The 20,217-nt window shown below is 47.4% G+C and overlaps 1 protein-coding gene across 6 annotated transcripts in view; it reads left to right on the top strand.

The window, feature by feature from the left end:
* Positions 1–20,217, top strand: part of MATCAP1 (microtubule associated tyrosine carboxypeptidase 1) — a 75,201-nt gene that overhangs the window by 43,638 nt on the left and 11,346 nt on the right. For 4 of the 6 annotated variants that reach the window (XR_009455204.1, XM_059713611.1, XM_059713612.1 and 1 more), the window contains 3 exons: positions 9,055–9,187; positions 16,779–16,838; positions 18,561–18,866. Coding sequence is in view for 5 of the 6 variants with exons in the window: in XM_059713611.1 (XP_059569594.1) it covers positions 9,055–9,187; positions 16,779–16,838; positions 18,561–18,866 (499 nt within the window). In the remaining variant the exon portion in view is untranslated. The remainder of the gene's footprint in view (positions 1–9,054; positions 9,188–16,778; positions 16,839–18,560; positions 18,867–20,217) is intronic. The other 2 variants (XM_019495686.2, XM_006271449.4) reach the window with 1 other exon arrangement.

Below are 20,217 nucleotides of genomic sequence, written 5' to 3'. Positions count from 1 at the left end.
CAAGACCTTCCCATAACGAAGCCATGCTGGCTGTCGTTCAGAATCCTACTTTCTGCAAGCCTATCGCACATAGACTCCTTAATGAATTGTTCCAGGATTTTCCCTGGGATAGAAGTTAAGCTACTTGGCCTATAGTGGCCCTCTTCCAGTCCTTGGGGACCTTCCCAGAGCACCACGAGTTTTGGAAGAGATTCGCCAGGGGTTCTGTGATTACTTTGGCCACCTCCTTCAGCACTCTTGGATGAAATTCATCTGACCCTTCTGACTTCTATACGTCCAGTTTCTTTAATTGAGGGATCCTGGTTTTCCATGATAAAAAATCACAAATTTTCTGATAAAAGATTGCAAATTCTCTGATAAAAATCCCAAAATCCATGGTTAAAATTAAATGCCCGCCACAGCCCTGCTGGTGTCTCTTATTCCCCCACCACAGCCACCCAGCCCTGCTTGTGCCCCTTGCCCTCCACCCATAGCCCCTTGCTCCCCAGCTCTGCTGGAGGGGGCCCCCAGATGCCAGGACTATGGGGCCAGGGACCCAGGTCCACAGCCCCCTGCCTCCAATGGAAGGCAGCAGCTGCTACAGCAGGAGCACAAACTGGCTCCCCCCCTGCTGCTGCCTGCTGCAGGCTCAGGCAGGGCCAGCTCCCAATGACAGCGTGCACTCCTGGAGGACAGGGGAAGCCTGCGCCTCCCAGATCTGTGTGGGGGTGGGGGCAGGGTGGATGTGCACTGCCCCTGTGCATGCAGAGGAAGTATGGCCAGGGCAGTACAGAGCTTGCAGTGGCAGGCAGCTTTCGTACGTGGCACCACTGTGCCCTCCCGTGCCAGTAGCACACGCTGCACTCTGGAGAGCCTGGGGGAGGGCAGCAGGGCGGGAAGCACAGTGTTTGCAACCCAGGGTTTGCAGCCTGCCTGCTCCCTGCCGGAGTGCTGGGCTGGCTGGAAACCCCTGCCGCTCTCAGCCAGCTGCAACAACCCCTCCCCCCCACCCCAGCTGGAGTGCCCAGCCAGGGAGTGCCCAAGCTGGCTGGGGGCTGAGGGAGCGGGGAGGTTTGTAGCCAGCTGAGAGCAGCTGGGGTTTCCAGCCAGCCGAGCACTCCAGCGGGGAGCAGGGGGGCTGCAAACCCCCTAGCCAGCTTCCCCCCCAGCCCTGCCCCACAACCCCCAAGCCCCACTTACCTCCAGCAAGAAGAGTGAGCCTGAAGCAGTCTCAGGTAAGTGTGAGTGTTGGGTCCTGCCCTTCCCCATTCCCTTCTCCTCCTGGCAGGGTTGAGGGTTTCCCTGCCCCTTTTGCAAACAGCTCCTGGAGGCTGGAACTCAGCCAGCCTGCAGAGCTCTTTGCAAAAGGCGGAAATCCATGGGTTTCTCTTCTAAAAGGGAAAATCTATGTTTTCTCTGATAGAAATGGGAAATCCGTGTTTTTTTCTGTTTTTCCGTGGGAAATGGAAAACCAGGATCCCTGTGATCACACACCAGCTCTACAGCAATAGTAGGAAGGCAGTCATTTGAACCCTGCTCATTCTGTACCCTAGCTGGTGTGATTTTCCTCTTGGCCCAGTGAAAAACCAAAGCAAAGTAGTCATTCAGGAGTTCAGTTTTCTCCTAAGTGCCAGTGACTAGCTGTCTTGAGTTGTTGAGCAATGGCCCCACACTCCCATTTGTTTTTCTCCTGTTTCCTACGTACCTAAAGAAGGACTTCTTGTTGTCCTGGATTCCCATTGCTAATTTTAGTTCAGTTGCCACCTTAGCTTTTCTAATCTGATCCCTACAAGTGTGGGCCATTGCTATATAGTCCTTCTTGGGGGCTGTCCCTATCTTCTATTGACTACACTTTTTTCTTAAGAGGACCATGATTTCCCAGTTTAGCCAAGAGGGTTTCCCAGCCCTTTTGCTACCTTTCCTCTGCATGGGAATGGACTTCCATGTTACCTGTGGGGAAGGGGGAGCCAGGCTCCATACTCCACTCCATCGCAGCAGCCACCACCTCCCAGAAGCTGCAGGCCCAGGTCCCTGGCTCCATTGCCCTGGCAGCTGGGGGCCACTTCTGGATAGCCCAAGCCTGCAGTGGGCAGCCCACACCCCGCCCTGCACACACATGTGGTGGTTACATGCCCCCCTGGGAGTGTGTACAGCAGTGGGGAAACCAGCCCCACCCTCTCTGCCCCCCAGAGGAGCCACTTGTGGCTCTGTCCCGCTCCCCGCCCAGGCCCTGAAGCTGTGCATGGCACCAGACCCCTCCCCTCCCCTCCCCCCCACCTGGGCAGAAGCCTGAGCCTCAGCCCTGCCCAGTTCCCTCCCTTCCTCCCTATGGGGGCCTCAAACCCTCTCCCCCACCAGACTTACCTGTGGGAGCTGCTTTCCAGGCTGCCTGGTGGCCATGTGTGTGCCCCCTAGGGCAAAAAAGCACCGTTTCATTTCGACTTCTGTTTTGCCATTTCGAAGGGACGGTGTTTCATTTTGTCATTTCATTTTGTGACGGGCTGGCTGGCAGTGACCTAGCCCACGGGTTTTGAAAGGGCAAACAATGATTGGAGGACTTGGGATTCCCTTTTCTCACCAATCTGGTAATGATTTGGCTCAGGGGTTTTGAAGGGGTAAAAGATGATTGGAGGACTTGGGATTCCCTTTCCTCACCAATCAGGCCCCAGAGACTCACCCCTCATGTCCCCGATTGGCCCCTTGGGTCACCTGGAGGGAGATAAAAGGGGCAGCACAGCTGACTCAGAGAGGAGACCAGCAAAGGACCAAGAGGAAGGAGCTTCAAAGAGCTGAGCCAGCAGGGCGGGAGCAGTTGCCCCAGAAGAGCCTGAAGGAGCAGGACCTGCAGGCAGCAGTTGGACCCTCAGCAGCGTGGCGTGCGGCTGGCAGGAGAGGCTTCCTGCTGGGCTCCAGGATCCCCTACGAGAGGCTGCAGCCAGCAGGAGGGGCTTCCCGCTTCAGCAAGGATCTGAACAGCGACCTGAGGTGTTCCCAGCTTGGCTTCCAGCTCCTCCAATCAGAGATCAGGCAGCTTGATGCGAGGCCGGGGCTCCAGGAAGGTCAAAACCCCTGGCAGCTTGAAGCAGTAGCAGCACTGGTGGCTGTGTGCCAGTGTTTCTGCCTACCACATGGGTGATCCAAGTTCAAGTCCCAGCTTTGGTGACTTGGGGTGAGTGAATTAACAAGAAGAAATTCATCTTGCAGTGGAAAGGGGCTGTTGTGTTTTCTCCCCTTCCAGGTACCTAGGCCCTATATTTCTTTGACATTTTGTATTTTGTGCCTTTTTATATTTCCCCAACCAGTATTGCTTGCTGTGCTGTTTGTGTTTTATATTTTGTTAACCCTGTCTTTTGTCAATGATTGTAAGTGTCTAACCTTTGTTGAATCCTGCCCCCTTGGGGCATTGTAGTGTCCCCTATACCCCCTGATTATGCCTGTTATGTTCCTCGGATTGTTCCCTCATTAAAAGGTATATGGTTAAGTCCCCAGTGGTGGTCTGGCTCTGCTCTATAGGGGGAGGAGAGTCCCTACACCTCCCACAGCGCTTGTGCACCTGCTTTGATCCCTTCAATTGGAGAGGGGGTACCTTTTGGAGTACCGCCCGGGTTACAATTTCATTTCAAAGCACTGTTCCATTTCGTTTTGTCAAAACTTTCGCTGTTTCTATGCATTTTGAGGTTTTGCCCATAGGCTATAATGTGGAATCATGAAAATGCCTAAAACTTTATCATTTCTTGCCTGATTCAGATGAAACTTGCAGGGATGGTCGCCCCTTCTGAGGGCATGAAGCCTACCAAGTTTCAAGGAGAGAGGTGCAGAGGTTTCTGGGAAACTGCACCTTAAACTGTTCAAAGCAAAACTCCTGACACTTGCCAGCAGTGGCAGCCTCTTTTCATCTGGCATGCAGATCTGGGGGCCCGCACCCCCAGGGGGGCTGCGGGGCTGTGTCGGACTCCTCCTGGGGGTGTGAGCCCCCGGATCTGTGTGCCAGATGACAGGAAGCTGTCGCTGCCACCTGGGACCAGCGGTAGGTGCAGCCTGCGCCCAGCACCAGGGAAGATTGATGCTGCCACCAGTCCCAAGCGGCAGAGGCAGCCTCCTCTCATCCAGAAAGCAGATCTGGGGGCCCTGCACTCTCAGGAGGAGTCCTTCATAGCCCTGCAGCCCTCCCAGGGGTGTGAGTCCCTGGATCTGCACGCTGGATGAGAAGAGGCAGCTGCTGCTGCTCCTGCTGCTGCCTGGGACTGGCGCTGAAGACAAATAAGGGGGCTTCAAAACTCAAAACTTAAAACTTTTGAAACGTCTTAAGTGCCCTTGCTTCATTTCAAAGCCATTTCAAAACCTTTTGATTCATTTCAATTTCACTGTTTCGAGCTCAAAACACATTGAAACAAAACACTGGTGAAATTATCGAACAGCCCTAGTGCCCCCTGCCTGACAGCCCTCCTCCCGCTTCCCCGAGCCACTTGCAGGCTGGAACTCTGCCAGGCTGCAGAGAGCTCTTTGCAAAAGTGGAAAATCTGTGTGTTTCTCTGCTAAAATGACAAATCCGTGTTTTTCTCAGTTATAAAGGAAATCTGTGTTTTTCCTCTGTTTTTTTTCCATGGGAAATGGAAAACCCAGATCCTTGGTGGTCACCAGTTACTGCACAATATAACCTCTCAGGAAAAATAACATTTAATGAGATTTTCTGCCCATGAATTTGTAGTAGAAATGAGCTGTAGTTCACGTCTGAGGGAATTCAGGACACTTTGAAAAAGTGCCTCACAGGGAAGGTATTGGCAGAGAGCTTTGCTCAGTCATGGGAAAGGCACTAGGAAATAAGTATTTAGATCTCCATAGGGTTTCCCTTCTTTTTCTACCATTCTCAGAAACACGGTGCAGAAGAACATGGATGAGCAGTTCTTACAACACCATCTTGCAATTATTGACAAAGTAACAATCTTGATGGGGATTTTCAAGGGGTTCGGTCTCTGCTTCCATGGAAGTCATTGCCCTCTGACCGGAAGTGGAGCAGGTAGATTGATGCTGAACCTTTTGACTGTCCCATCCTCTATGATGTACCTTAACTGTTTCTGGTAGCATGTATAGCAAATAGAGCTGTGTCCTGAATTTACAGTCTGAATTGAATATAAGAGACAGGATTATGTGGAGGGAACAAGCAACCATAGGGAAAGGGCAGAAAAAGAGCTATACAGATTCCAGGTCTGGACTGGCCCAGGGAGCATGGTCCCATTCTCCTAGGTTCTAGCTGTGCCTGTGGGAATTGTATCTCTTCTGAATGTTTGAGGAAGTTTGAGGAAAGGAAGTCAGGAATGTGGGGGAGGGCAGAGGCCAGTGTGGGAGAAGGGCTATATGAAGAAGTGGTTGAGGTTCATCTGCAAGCAAGCAGAAGCCTGATAAGTCCTTAGATAGAATGGGGAAATGACATGCAAAGGGGGACAGATACTTCTGGAGGAGCAGGTGGAGAAGATATACTGGGTCTCTTCTAACATTTCTGAACAAGTTGAGCATCCCCTGGCAGGGATAGAAATGTTACAGCTTAGGGAAAAGGGCAAACTGACTACCACCTGCAGGGGAGAGGAGAACTACCCTGTAGTAATACACTATCCTGGCAATTCACAGCTGCTTACAAGGGGCAGAGCCCCAAAGAGCTTACAGCACAGAACAAACTGCAGTGAGGAAGAAGAATGGACAGTTAGGGGTAGAAGGTGATGTTGGTGAGAGGCTGGTCTGGGTCTTCCATGTACAGCAAACACTTCTACTGGGGTCCCCTAACATAACCTCATTCCAACCCCAGTGTCATCGTCCCCAGGATCCAAAAAGTTCTTTTCTCCCATCCCTATTACATCCCTTGAATACAAAGATCCAGAACATTTATCAGCTGTAGCTCAGTGCAAGAACCAGAGCAGAGATAGAAGTGGAAGCTGAGTAGGACATCTCCACAGTGAGTAATCCTGGTACTATCTTCCTGCCCAGCTGTGTAGCACCAACCTACTTGAACTGGCATGAGATCTGTTCACAGTCTCAATTTCTTTTCATATGGTATATTTGTCATCTTGCTTGCTGTGGTCCTCTGCTGGGAAACTGGCACTGTCTTGTCTTCGTTTCTAGAGCCTCTCCCCATCTGCTTTTTCCAATGCTTTTTCTGTCTGCTCTTGTACTTTTTAATGGCATACTCAACTGGAGTTTCTCTTGATTGAACTGTGTACAGTCATAGAGTTTAAAGCTACAGGGGATCATTATATCTGCTATTCAGATTTCCTGTGTAGAGCAGGCCCTGGAAGTTCACCAGGTCATACTGCCTTTGAGTCCAATTATGCAGCTGGCTAACCTGTCTTATGTGAAATCATCCAGTCTGGATCTGAACAGCTAGAGAAATGGAGACTCCCATATTTTTGGGAGTTTGTTCCAGTGATTAATCACACTCATTAAAAATTTATGCCACATTTCCCATTTTAATTGTCTGGCCTTAGCTTTCACCCATTAGTTCTTCTTATGCCTTTCTCTGCAAGATTAAAAAAGCCCACTAATAGATGGTACTTTTTCTCTAAAGATACTTACTATCCATAATAGTGTTATCTCTCCATCTTCTTTGAAAAATTGAACAGACTGAGCACTTCAAGTCTCTCAGTGTTAGGCAATGTTTCCAGTCTTCAATTCGAACAATTTCTGAACTGTTTCCAGTGTTTCTGCATCCTTTTTTAACATGGTGAGATCAGGATTGTGTGCAGTATTCCAATGCCAGTGCAGTGCTAAATACAAAGGTAAAACAGCTATCTCACTCACTACTCCCCAGCTGACACACCAGGGATTGCATTAGCCCTCCCCCAGCTTGAGTGATCTGCCTGCTTTTACCCCTAAATGCTTTTTAGTCACTACTTTCCAGGGTACAGCCCCATACACTTCTGCAGGGATGGGTTTCATTTTCTTTTCATAGATATGAGACATTTTCTGTGGCTGTATTAAAAATAATTTTATTTCACATTTCATATTTCATAGACATTAGGGCTGGAAGTCTGGGGTTACAGGATCCCAGCAAGATAAATGTCCAATTGACTCTTAAATGAATCCAGAGTATTGTGTTTGAATGATTTCTCTATAAGATTCTTCTAGCCTTGTAATTATTTTCCATTGGCTAATTTTATGTCAACTTAATTTTATCAATGTAGATTTTATAAAAGCGTTGGACTTAGAAAATTCCCTACAAAACCCCACTAGAAATATTTCTATTCAGCAATGATCCCTCATTAACAACTAATCAGATCATGATCTATGGCTCCTGGACAATCATTAACCTGTACTCCAATGATCAGCTCATCTGTATTTGTCCAACATAGTTACCTCATGTTGGGTATGAGACCCTTTAAACTGGAATATTATCATCTCTGTTTTTTAGAAACTCCAATGGAGTTTTACTGCTGGTTGTATGAAATCTCCAGTGTGACTCCCAAACTGAAGTTTGCCATAACACACTTCTTCCACGCATTACAGAACTGTGTGTAAGGTGCATCTCACCCTATCCTCAGATTCTATTAGTCTCTCCTGGGCCTGTTAGATAGCACACTGATCCCTATATTCAAGTCTCCATGTTCCAGGTTATCAGTAACTCTAAAACAGGAAATAGTGTCTTTAATATAGACTGGCCCAAACACATCTCTTTCACCCACCCCTGCCCCTCCTGAACCATCTGTAACCAGTTATTGTAACATTCCAGGCATTCAAATTACCCCAGAAGTTTTCAAGTAATTGCAATAATATCAGATTTCCTCTCATCCATGAAAATGTCGAGTTCCTTTTGTTTATTATCCAGGCTCCACTGAACAAATTAATTTTTTTTCACATTCTTTGCCCCAATGATTTAATTTAGTCACAGCTCCTTGAGTCTGTTTTGTATACTTAAGTTTGTACTGTGTTTGACTCCTTTGCCCTCACTCATCCTTTGCACTGGTATGACCTAGGTGCCCCAGTTAGTCACCAGTTGCAATTAGCCTGCCCACCTCAGGGATGTATGCCATGCCTTGTACAGCTCTTCTCCACTAAAATGTGGGCCCATGTTCCACAGCCATGTGCCCTGCCAGTTGTGCAGGCTGTGGTTCACCTCAAGCATTTTCTGTCATCTTTTGCTTGAAGGGGACAGTGAGCACCACCTTATCACATTGGTAAATGCTGTGAAGTCAAAAGGGACTGGAATGATCACTGAGACAATCTCTCCAAGTTTTCTTCAGCTCTCTGCTGAGGTCCCTGAAGTCTCCTATAATCTGTATTGTTGTGTGCAATGTCATATACAACTGGAGACTTGCAGTCAGCTCCAGAATCTTATTTAGTCATGCAGCACCATGTCAGATCCTTACTCGAATGAGACAGCACATTGTCCTGTCATTCTTGTTTTTGTCCCTGCTACTGAATTCTCTGTCCACTCTTCTTAATTTGGAGTTGCCAGTGGCTATTATCTATTTTCTTATGGTGTTTGAAGAACCTTTCTTGAGCCTGCTTATGGTATGAGGCCAACAGCTAGATCCTCTGGAGTGCTGTATTCCATTCCACTAGATGAATAACCAGAGACATTCCCTATAGTTGGCCTCAGTGAGTGTCATAGTGATTCAGTCCTACTCGGATTGACTGCTTTGTGCCTCTCTTCCACTATTGGTCATGCAGTCCTAGGTCTCTCCTTTAGAGTCTGCTCTCTCCATATCTGTTTCTGCTGTTCTTTCATCTTGAGGTGTCTGTGACAAATCTTATATCCCCTGGCAGGCCTGGTTGGTAGTCACTTGTTCTTCCTGTTGCGTGACCCTTTTAATGTGGCTGGGGGAGAGGGGGTGCACTGGCATTATAAAATCCTGGTGGGGACAGGCACTGATGCTACAATCCTTTGACTGGCTGGACAATAGTGTTGCTTTCCTTAAACTGAAGGAGGCTCTAGCCCTGTTGAGTGGCACAAATGAGGCTGTTGTCAGTGTGGGTGTCGGGAGAAGTGCACAGTATTATCCAGATGTGCACAGGGCTGAGGGTTGTGTCCAACACACAGCCCATTTGTGTGGCACAACATTGACCTCCTTTTCTATCTGTCCCCAGGTAGTCGTACAATTGACGGATGACCTGCTCTCCCAAGCGGTGATGATGGTGGAGAACAGCCGGCCAACACTGGCTATCAACCTTTCTGGAGCCCGTCAGTACTGGCTGGAGGGCATGCTGCGTCATGAAATAGGTCAGAAGACAGGGTCCAGGATGGGGCTGGGGACATCAAAGCAAACAGGAACCAACTTGGAAATAAAGTTCCTGCCTTTGAAAAGAAATAAAAATAGAGCATCGTACTAAATAGTGCATCAGGGAAGAGAAGGGGTTGTGTGGGTGTTCTGGGATGGGGGAAGCTCGGGATAGAGAAGGCTTATCCTGTCACATAACAAGGAGAATTAGCAGAGGCATAACTAGCAATTTTGGCACCCTGGGCAGAGAGGCCAAAGAGTAAGGAGTGGAGTGCTAAGTGGCTCAATGTGGGATTTCAAAGACCCCGGCTTACCACACATGTTCTGTCTGCTGTGGTGGAAGCTACTGCTGTTGCTGCCACCATGAGACAAGCCTTCCCAGGGATCACCATTCTGGCACTCCCTCTAAATCAACACCTGGGGTTGGTGCCCTGCTCACCCTGCCTTAGTTATACACCTGATTGCCAGCCATGAATACAGCTGAAGGCTGTACATGAGGCACAGGCAAGAGTACAGCTGAAGCTGAAGACTCCAAACCCATCTGAAATGACTGCTGTGTAAACTTTCCCAGTGTGATAGAGAAGCATGTTCACCCCAGGGTTTGAGATAATGAACATACCCAGCAAAACAAATCATAAAAACCATCTTAAAGAAGGAAATCCGTAGAAAACAGCTTACCTGAAAGCCTTAACCCAAGTTTTGATTACTAATGGGCTATTGGTAAACAGCCAAAATGGCATATTAAGTACATACATGCGTTTTGTAGCCCTTGTTATATTGATAACAATAAGTGAATATGTAACTCTATGTAGTTCATGTATAGGTGTCTGTTATTATATGCTTAAACTAAGCTTTCTTAACAAAGCTATTAAAATCTTTACAGAAAAATATAAAGGATTGGGGGGAAGCTTAGTTACTGTGACTATGAAATAAGGAAAAGGAAGCAGGTAAAAGATAAGGAAACATTCTTGATCAACGAGGAAAGGGGTAAGAAATCCTCTCTTCAGTGTTTCAAGGCCATAACTAGTTTGGGTTAGATCACAAGGGTCCCCAGAAATACAAAAAGAATCAAAACTATCCAATCAGAAGTTGTTTGGTAGAGTTGCATGTGCATGTATGCATTTGTGTCTGCACATGTGGGCTTCATAAGAAGGAAATGAGAACAACACAGGGAGTCCCAGAAGGGACCACCTGCTGCTATGATTCTCACACTGGTCCTCCTCCAGCAAAAGTACAGGTACAAACTAGTTCTTTGCTGTAGTGGACAGCCACATAGACAGAGGGGTAAGTGTGTATCTTATGTTCGGGTTGTTAACAATAAAAGGTCAGGCTATGGTCTTGTCTCCTGCCTCTTTTATTAGTGGCCAAACCATGAATATACTGATAATCTAGGTAGCAGGAGGGAGTCTTTTCCTGAAGGCCTCTGGCTTCTGGAAATAATGCACTGAACTGGAGGTACCTCAGCACCAGAAAGATACTGATGGAATTAAGGCAGAGAAGAGCAAACACATGTTCAGGGGCTGTCTGAGACAAATACCATGGCTCCATGGAACTGGCTATGCACAGAAGCAGAGAGGCTAAGGATATGTTTCCAGTGTCTAAGGGCTGTGATATGGAGGGCTCCATGGAAAAGTTATTCTGGGCAGCACAAGTTGGGCTGGGACCCCAGGTAGCATTCACTGATGGTTTTGAGGAAGAAGGAGTCCCTGTCACAAAGTGGCTCTGTCATCTTCAAAGGCCCTTGTGTATCCCCATATGTGGAACTCAATCCTGGCACTGAGTACAAAACAACATGCTGTGTGAGAGGGGGACAGGGCTCCAAGCACCTGTCTTGGCACTGAATGTTTGCCATTGAAGGCTCTAAGAACAGAAGGGAGCCTCTATTCCCCCCCACTATCCTGTTGAGTAGGGTTAGTATAAGATTTGTACTTACTTTGAATTGAGTCAGTGCAGGGATGGTTTAGCACTACCACAGTGCAAGGCTAGTGGCAGGAAAATACTAGAGCTCAGAAAGGAGAGTTTCAGTGACGTGTTACCAGAGAGTGAGGACATTGCAAGGCAGTGTCAATGCAGCATCAAGGCAGAAAAGTGTAGAATAGGCTTTGTTTTCATTGCTTAGAAGTAGCATGAGCCTGCTATGGACTAACCATTACATTAGCTATCATGCTACTCAGACATAATTGTGGCAAGGTGCCTTAGTTTTACCACAAGACAAGCAAGTCATGGTTAACCGTAGATGGGGGTGGACCTCTGACTTTGCTTATTGACTGCTTTTCATCTGCCCTGTGATAAAACTAAAGTTCCTTGTCCTCCCTATGATTACTTAGGAGGCTAGCTACTGCACAGTGAGTTTCTCCTGGTTGAGACACACCTTTTTTAAGAAGTGAAGACAGCCATGTGTGTCTATGTTATGATACAATCTTTAGATGCACTAACACATGCTGATTTTTCCACAGGATCCCACCTTATTCAGTACATGGGATAGATCCACGGTGGCCAAACCACAGCTTGCGAGCCATATGCGGCTCACTGGCATGGTACTTGCAGCTCTTGCCCCACTTCTTGAAGCCCCACCCACTTCTCTTGGGACTGCCAGCTCAGGAGCCGGCTGCCAGAGCGGGGGCTACAAACATGCTGCTTAACTCAGGGCGCACTCCCTGTGGGGAAAGCCAGAGTGGCTCAACGCTCAGCACCCCCCCTCCCCTTTCCCCCCACTGGGTTGCTCAGTCTTCCCCCCCTCCTTCTGGCTCTTGAACTTCATGTGGAGGATCGGATGTGGCTCTCAGGATGAATAACTCTAGCCACCCCTGGTATAGATGATTCTTATTTAATGATGAAATACTCAATATTTTGAGTATTTCTTATTGTTTGATGTGTGGCCTAGGTCACACATTGCCCTGGAAACAGAATTATTCATATAATTTTTTATGGTACTTGTTGCAGTTGTATCCAAGTGCTTAAAAAAGATTGATTTTCACAACCCACTATGGGATAAGCCATCGATATTACTCCTGGGCCAGGTGCTTGGAGTGGTGGTCCAAGGCACAAAGAAATTAAGGTCAAAAGAGTCCCTTAATTTTGGATGCCCAATTCAAGATATCTAGGGCCTGATTTTTGTCCAGAATTTTTAGCATTACATAGCACGATATGTGTTTATGTGTCCAACGCACTGGCTTCAGTTACAGCCGTGAGTGCTCAGTCTGACCCAGGAAATGAAGCCACACCATTAGCAAGTGCCTGTGAGAGTGACTTGCCCAACATCTCACAAGAATTCTGTAGCAGAAGCTGGACACTTCTCTAGAGCAGTATTCAACCGACTTAATTATGAAACTGTCCTTTCTCTCCCTCTTTCACTCAACAATTTTTGTTTCTTCAGTAAATGAATCAGGGATCTTAGAGGCTTGTTCATTGTATACCCCCAGTTGATCCTCACAGCAGGTTCATCCTGTGCACTGAATGAAGGAAAGATCCTGTTGAAATGTGAGAATGTGACCATGTAAGTGAAGGCTGAGTCACATGTGGATTGAATTAAGACTGCACAATCAATCTTGGCTGAGCAGTAGCTGGCATTTTCTACTGTTGAGTGCTGGAATTTGCAATCTTAGTGTTCTTTAATATATTATTTATGTGTGTGCATCTTAGTTTCTCTGATTTTAAAAAATCCTCAATTTATGATTAAAAAAAAGTAACCCCAAATCCACATTTTCCCATAATTTAAAAGAAACACCACTAATATATAGATATAGATTTTATTTATGGAAAAATGTGGATTTGGGGCTACTTCTTTTTAACTGAAAATTGGGGATTTTTTAAAATCAGAGTGCGAGCGTGTGATAGAGCATTTTTGGTGCCTGTCACTTTAAAGGCTTAAGTAGGGAGCTGCCAGGTGGCTGAATGCAGCAGCCATTTTTAAACTTAGGCCAGAAAGGCAGCAGTGCAGGCTGAGTAGCCAAGGAGGCAACATCAGGCTGAGCTGCTCCTAGAACACCTTGAAGGTGAGGGTAGGAACTATGGGAGATGGTTTGGAGCCTCCTGGTCCTGGGTATGACCTGAAACTGCACCCTGCTGGGGAAGCGTGGCCTGGTGGGGCTCCTAGTGATGTGGGAGAACCCAGGAAATGCCAGGCCAGTTACCTCCCCAGGGAAAGATGGGTAGGGGCACCTCAAAACCTCAGTCCCTGCTATATAGTGGAGAATATACAAACTATGGGGTCAGGTACACTAAATAAAAGGCACCTAAGCCCCTGGGGGTATAAGACCCCAAGCCCTGGAGAAGGGGCATAGATTTAGCCCAGGAGAAGGGGCAATATGGACCCCCAGAGAAGGGGCAGCATGGAGCCCAGGAGAGGTATAAAGGTAACCCCAAGGAGGGGTGGAGAGTGGCTTCAAGAGGGGTCAGAAAGAGCCGAGTGCCCAGGAAAGAGCCTGTGGCTAGATTCAGCCTAGGCTTAGGCCTGGACTGTCATGAGCTGGGTGTCAAAGGCACCGAGAGGACTGTGGGGTTGATTACCCAGGGTGAGTGAGTAAGGATGATGGCCTGAAGGCCTTTCCTGGGGAACAGGGCAGAGTAGAAGAGGCCTAGAAGAGGGGTGGAATGAAAGATGCCCTGTGAGAGGGGGTGGAGAGAGGCCTGGTGAGAGGGGGTAGTATGAATGAGTGAGTGGAAGAGGCCCAACATGGGGCAGAGCTTGACCTGGCTCCTGGCCGGAGCATTTATAACCATGGATGCTATCTGTGAGGCATGGGCCGCGGTGTAGGGAAGGTTCGGAGCTGCGGATATTACCCCTAGCCATCAGGGGTTCAAAATGGGTAGCCTCCTGTCTAAGTACCATCTTTATTATTTACCAACAAGGCGTGGCAGATGAGCTAGGCAGGCGGCATGCCCATAGACAGGAGGTAGGCCAGTGCTAACACCGAGCCTGGAAGATTTCCCTGTCACAGAGTGGGTGGACTTACCTGCTATTCTTTGTCCCGTTGGAATCACGGGGACTTGTGTCTTGTCCGCTCTCCCTCTCGCCTGCCACGTCTTTGATGTTAGATTAGTTCTTGAGAGTTTAGATGGTATCTCCAGTGATGATCATATGGGCGAGGTTGGTCTTCTGCAGGGCTCCACCACCCCTACATCCTGCCCCTTTCCTCTTGGGTAACAAGTCATCTCTTCCTGGTACTGAGTGCGAGTTGCTGGTTCTTGGATCCTCTCCAACCTGGTTGAGAGGTTGTGGCCATGCCCTCTAGTCAAGTCACTCTTCCTCAAATGTCTGCTTCCTCAACTCTTTTTGCAGTAGTCTTCCTTCTCTCTGGGATCAGTGGGTCCTGGGGAGATGGAGTCTCCACCTGCCAGTCCCAGGGTTCATGTTCAGATGCGACTAGGTCTCAGGTGTTGACTCTAGGGCTTGATTAATTAGAACTCAGGTATACAGGGGATCAGGCTTTCCCCTGCTATACTTCCCTAGCTCAGGATTACTATATAACACCACAGAAGAAAAACTTCTGAGTCTGCACTGTGCTATAGGTCCACTGTCTGCAGCTACTCTGAGCCAGTGGGCTTTTTTACTCAGTTTCTCTGGGCAAATCCCTTTTCTATCTGGGTCTATCCAGGACCCTCCAAGGCTCACTGCCTTCGGTATCCCCTCTTGCCCTCTTTCCTGAGGGTTTAATACTCTCTCCCTGGGGTACTTCTCCCAGTGTCCCTGTCTCCCCGGCCAGTGGGCCACCTGTAAGCACCCCGCCATCCTGCTTCACTTATCTGGGTGGTAGGTCAGCCTGGTGCTTCACTCAGGGTTGCAGTCTTCCTGGCATCCCCCGAGGGTTCAGCTAGCTGGGTTTTGGCCGTGGTAGAATCATCCTCCTGGTCTGGCTGCAGCGTCCCCTTTTTCTTCCATGCTGAACGCCAAGCCCTGCTTGGCCTTCTCCCTTTAAACTTCCTGGGCTTTCCCTGTAGGACAGTCAGCATAGGGCTTCAGGGCACGTGCTTCCTGGGCCAGGTGTGTGGCCCCTGCTCTTTTCCCTGGAGCTTCTCTCGGCACGCTGGGGAAGCGCCGCCTGTCTGGGACCCTGCCAGGTGAGTTCCCCCCTCCTGTGTTTCCCCAGCGGCCTGGTTTCCCTGGCCCCTGCCGGGCAAGTTCCCTCCCTTGGAGTGCCCTCAGAGCACCAGGGCAGCGCCACTCGCTCTGCCTCCGCTGGGTGAGTTCCAAGCCTCCCGGTGGTTTCGCTCAGCGTGCCAGGCAGCATAGTGCTCCCGGACCTGGCTGGGTAAGTTTTTTTTCCTTTGGGGCTTATGGCCAGCAGGCTGGGATGGCACCCCTCGTCTAAGCCCCACCAGGTGCATTTTCCATGATCTGACCCCTCCTGCGGCGGTCTAGTTGGGGCTGCTCCCCAGTCCCTGCTACACACCCTTCCCTTTAGATTGACCGCCAGGGTGGCCTTCCCATTGCTTTTTATGACTTTTGTCCGTTGAGTGAGTCCTAGATTTCCCTCCACCATTTCCAAGTCTGGATCGTCATGACTGTGGGATAAGAAGTCGGCATTCACATTCTTTGTCCCGAGTCCCCTTTGACTGAGCCCTCTGCATGCTTGTTGTTGCCCTCTGCATGCCTGCTAAGAGAAAGTCAATCAGTTGCTTATAAAATATGAATTTTAATGAAGCTAAGGAGACAGGTTAAATAAGAGATTGGGCAATAAATCTGAAAAGGCAAGATTATTATGAATTAGACAAGTCTATGTGAAGAAAAATATGTACAAAAAACAAAATAGAAAGTTGCAGAGCTGTGGATATACAAAACTGATATTGGGGGTCTTTGAGAAATAAGCAAGATAAAAGAGTGAAGAACTTGAGAACACAGCTTATGCAGGGGGTTGGACTCGATGATTTATTGAGGTCCCTTCCGACCCTAACATCTATGAATCTATGAACAGGACTGATAAAAGATCCTAAAAAGAATGTTTTGGTTAAAATATAATTGCAAAATATACTAACCACAGAACCAGGTTTTTTGTTCAAAATAATTAGTAAGATGATGGCATATTGTATTGTTCAAATATAAATTGACTCCACATTTTCAGGTACAATTTTAGGGAAAAAAAAATTTTTTTCCTGAATAGAAGTTCATAGTTACAGGTAAAGACCTTGAACTGTTATTACCATTACAAAATCCATAGGAGAAACAGATAATCAAGGAAAGGACCCAAAGGAATGCTCTGAGAAACCTAAAATAACAACTGCCTTGGAAAAAATTCTCACTTTGTATTTTTGTTGCATAAACAAAATATACTACAGGTACACAAGTCAGGACTGCAGCGGTCCCAATTATAGGTTGACCCTGTACATAAGTGAAGTGTAATTTTATGGCTCTTTTCACTGAAAGAAAAGGGAGACATCACCAGAACAATACAACATGTTATCAAGTTTAATATGATAAGGTATGTGGTAATGAGACTCAAGTAGGTTGTGGTCTTCAATTTGAAGTGCATCCTAATACTGGATCACAGCCCACTCTCTCATCACTTGCTTTTGAAATGGATTACTTTATGATTTTGCTACAGATGTAATCTCTATATAATTTTTTAACTGAGTATTAGCATTGTCACTCTTAAGTTTTTCAGGGTCTTCAACCTAAGAAGTTTATATCTGAAGCCAGTTTGGAGGCCGAACTTGGTGAGATAGCAGTAGTTTAAACACTTGCTAAGATTAGAGAAACTAACAAGAATTAGTAGCCCAGGATGTTTCCCCTTTCACGGCACTTGGACACCTGGGCACCTCTCGGGATAGTAGCAGTGCTAGCACAGGAAAAGCAGGATCCCTGCTCTCACTTCTCATGAGCAGAGCCACAACACCCCTCCCTACCCACCTTCCTGTCCTGTTCCCTCCCCACCCATCCACTAATATGGTAAAAATCTGCCCCTGCCCCTGCAGTCCCAGGATGGCACTTGCTCAGCTGCCCTATGGCCCACAATCAGTCTAGGAACCTAGAGGAGCTGTAAGGGACTGAGACATGCTTGGTGCAGAATTTAGCTACCAGTCTCTTAACAAGTCTCCATTAAGTGTGTGCAAAGTTAGATTTTTCAGAGGTTTGTAACTTATCTGTATTTGGGCAGATTTCATAAGTACAGTGTCCCTGACACCAGTGTAATCCCTATGTCAGATGTCTAGCCCCTGCTTCCATCCATGTCTGGTCACTATCTGCACTACCAGTCTTGTACTATGTCAGGGAAAGTATCACCGTTCTATTAGAGTGCCTAAAAAATTCTTGCAACTTCTTTTAACAGCGGTTTTTTGCTAATCTTATTGAAAGTAGTCGCATCATTTTTGCTGAAGCTTTTCAAATAATCCAGCTTTGTGGCTAATGCCCAGCATAGAAAATGTTTGGTTGAATGAGTATGAATTTGGGCAAGTTAATAGGAACAGAAAACCAGATCATATAATGGGAAGTGTTGGGCAATTTTAATGTAAAGTATTGCTGCCTATGCTACCCCTAATGTTAGACTAGCATAGTACAAGCTAGTGCAATTTTTTGTTAGGGTTTAAGGCCAGATGGAATCAATAGACTATCTAGTGTGACAGCCTATACAACACAGGCCACAGAATTTCAACCAGTCACTTCAGGATTGAGACCGGTAACCTTCACTTATTTGACTAAGTACATCTTCCACAAAGACACCTGGTCTTAGTACAAGAGATGGAAAACCCCTGCTTTCCTTGGCCATTTTCAGTGGTAAATCATCCTCCCTCCAAACAAAACATTTTGCATTCCAATTTGCCTGGCTTCAACTTCCAGCCCTCAGTTGCCCTGTGCCTTTCTCTGCCAAGTTTTAAAAAAACCCTTTGATACCCTGGGTTGTCTCCCTACAAAGGTACCTACAAGGTGCATTCAAGTCACCTCACAGTCTTCCTTTTGATAATCTAAACAGATTGAACTCTTTGTGTGTCTCACTGTAAGGCATCTTTCCATGGTGGTAGGATAGTGGCCATGCAGTGGTATGATGTTGTTAAGGTGGGACAGTGAAACATAAGGATATTGGAGAACAGTTTGAGTAGGATAGGGAAGTGATAGGGTGGGATGTCAAAGGATTATGGCAGGGTAACAGAGGAAGTGTTAATATACTGGTAGCACATCTGGAGGGTAGCAATGGGAGGTTAAGGACAGCTGCCATAGAACTTAGCTAATACTTGCTGTGTTAATTACCTCTGGAGAAGGAGACTAAATGCCAGGGGTTTTGTTTGACATTTATTTATTGAAGGAAAAGCTATGGAGCGGGGGAGTTTGTCTTGGCTTGTATCACTGAGGAGAACAATGATTCCTCTGTTTTTCTTTGGCACTTTGGATGATCTGTATGAGTCTGGGTAGTACCTGAATATGTTCTGTCTCATCTTCTCCAGGTACCCATTACATCCGCGGAGTGAATAATGCCCACCAGCCCTGGCATAGTTCAGAGGGCCGCAAACAGTATGGCCTGAAACCTGCTAACCCCACAGAGGAAGGCCTGGCTAGTCTGCACAGTGTCCTCTTCCGTAAGCAGCCCTTCCTGTGGCGCGCGGCACTGCTATACTACACCATCTACCAGGCCAGTCACATGTCCTTCTGCGCGCTCTTCTGCGACCTGGAGCAGTATGTGCAGGATGCCAGAGTACGGTGGGAGTACTGTGTGCGGGCAAAGCGAGGGCAGACTGATACATCACAGCCAGGTGAGCAGACATGGCCACTTCAGAGCCCCACTGTGCACCCAGGGGTGGCAGGACCAGGTGCATGCACCATGGCTCAGGCTGCCACCCACACCTCGGCTGGATGGGGCCAAGGGACCATCCGTGGGTCTGACAGAATCCCTTGCCAGGCCGGATCTGGCCTGCAGGCTGTATTTTGCCCGCTTATTTATTAGAGCATGCTAACAATGAGAAAAGTGAGGCAAGCAGTGGCAGCTCAGTGCCTTGAGCTGGGATCTTTAGTGGTAATTCATATATTAGCCTGAATAATATCACCTCCTGTGGGTTAGTATCTGCATCCGTCTGGAACTTACATCACCTTCTATTCCCTGCATTAGCAGCCAATTTGCAGGCATTTAGTTTTGAGTCTTTAAACAGTCCATTCCTGATCATTCTTTCTCTTTTATATTTTCATAGTTCTCTTTCTCTGAGGAGCCATGGGTAGTGGTCTTTAAATATCTGAAAGTGTGTCATAAGGAGAGGAAGAACAACTGTTCTTCCTTGTGTCAAGGAGGCAGGGCATGAAGCAATGGCTTTAAATTGCAGCAAAGGCAATTTAAATTAAATGTCAAGAAAATTTTCTTTACTGTTAGAACCACAGAACTGGGGTGTTAGAACAGTGGGGCTGTACAGGGAAGTTGTGAAATCTCCTTCACTGGAGGTGTTCAAGAGGAGGCTGGATAAACACTGGATAGGGATGATTTAGAAATAGCATTCCTGTATTGATGCACTGCCAGTAAAACTGGAGGCCTGGGCTTCCATCTCCAACAGATACCATAAAGTAACGTGTACTTCAGCTCCATCTAACTCATACTCTATTGATAGATTTCAGCTGTGACCACTGTGACCTCTACACAATTAAGGCTGAGGTAGAATGTCTTAACCACTGCATAGACTGTGTAGCTCTCAGCTGTTTTAAGCTATAGCTATAAAAGCATATCAAGTCATTGTTGTGGTTTGATGTAAAGAAGGAGGTGGATATATGTATTTCTTTTTGGTATGAATTGGAGGTGGAAGGGGAGGCCTGATGGAGTGCTCATGGATGCTATTGACATGGCTGCAACAGTGAGAACTCCAGACTTGCCTATGCTGACATCTAGGTCTGTTTACTGAACTCCAGGCAGCAGGGCAGGGGCCAGCTGCAGAGCTACATGCAGCCAAAGAAATCCACAAGGACTTAAAGAGCAGCAGGGGAGAAGGCAGTGGCTTCAGCTCTGGGCTTAAGCTACAACATCTGAGAGCAGGCTGAGAGCTGAGCCATATGACCTTAAAAAAAGTGGAGCCCCAGCCTACATAAAGCCTGGATCCTGGGCGATAGGGCAGTCTGGCCCTGACA

The sequence above is a fragment of the Alligator mississippiensis genome, chromosome 10 (genome assembly GCF_030867095.1).
Source record: "Alligator mississippiensis isolate rAllMis1 chromosome 10, rAllMis1, whole genome shotgun sequence".
Lineage (NCBI taxonomy): Eukaryota > Metazoa > Chordata > Crocodylia > Alligatoridae > Alligator > Alligator mississippiensis.
The sequence above is the reverse complement of the archived record's forward strand: the minus strand, read 5'-3'. Positions and strand labels throughout refer to the sequence as shown.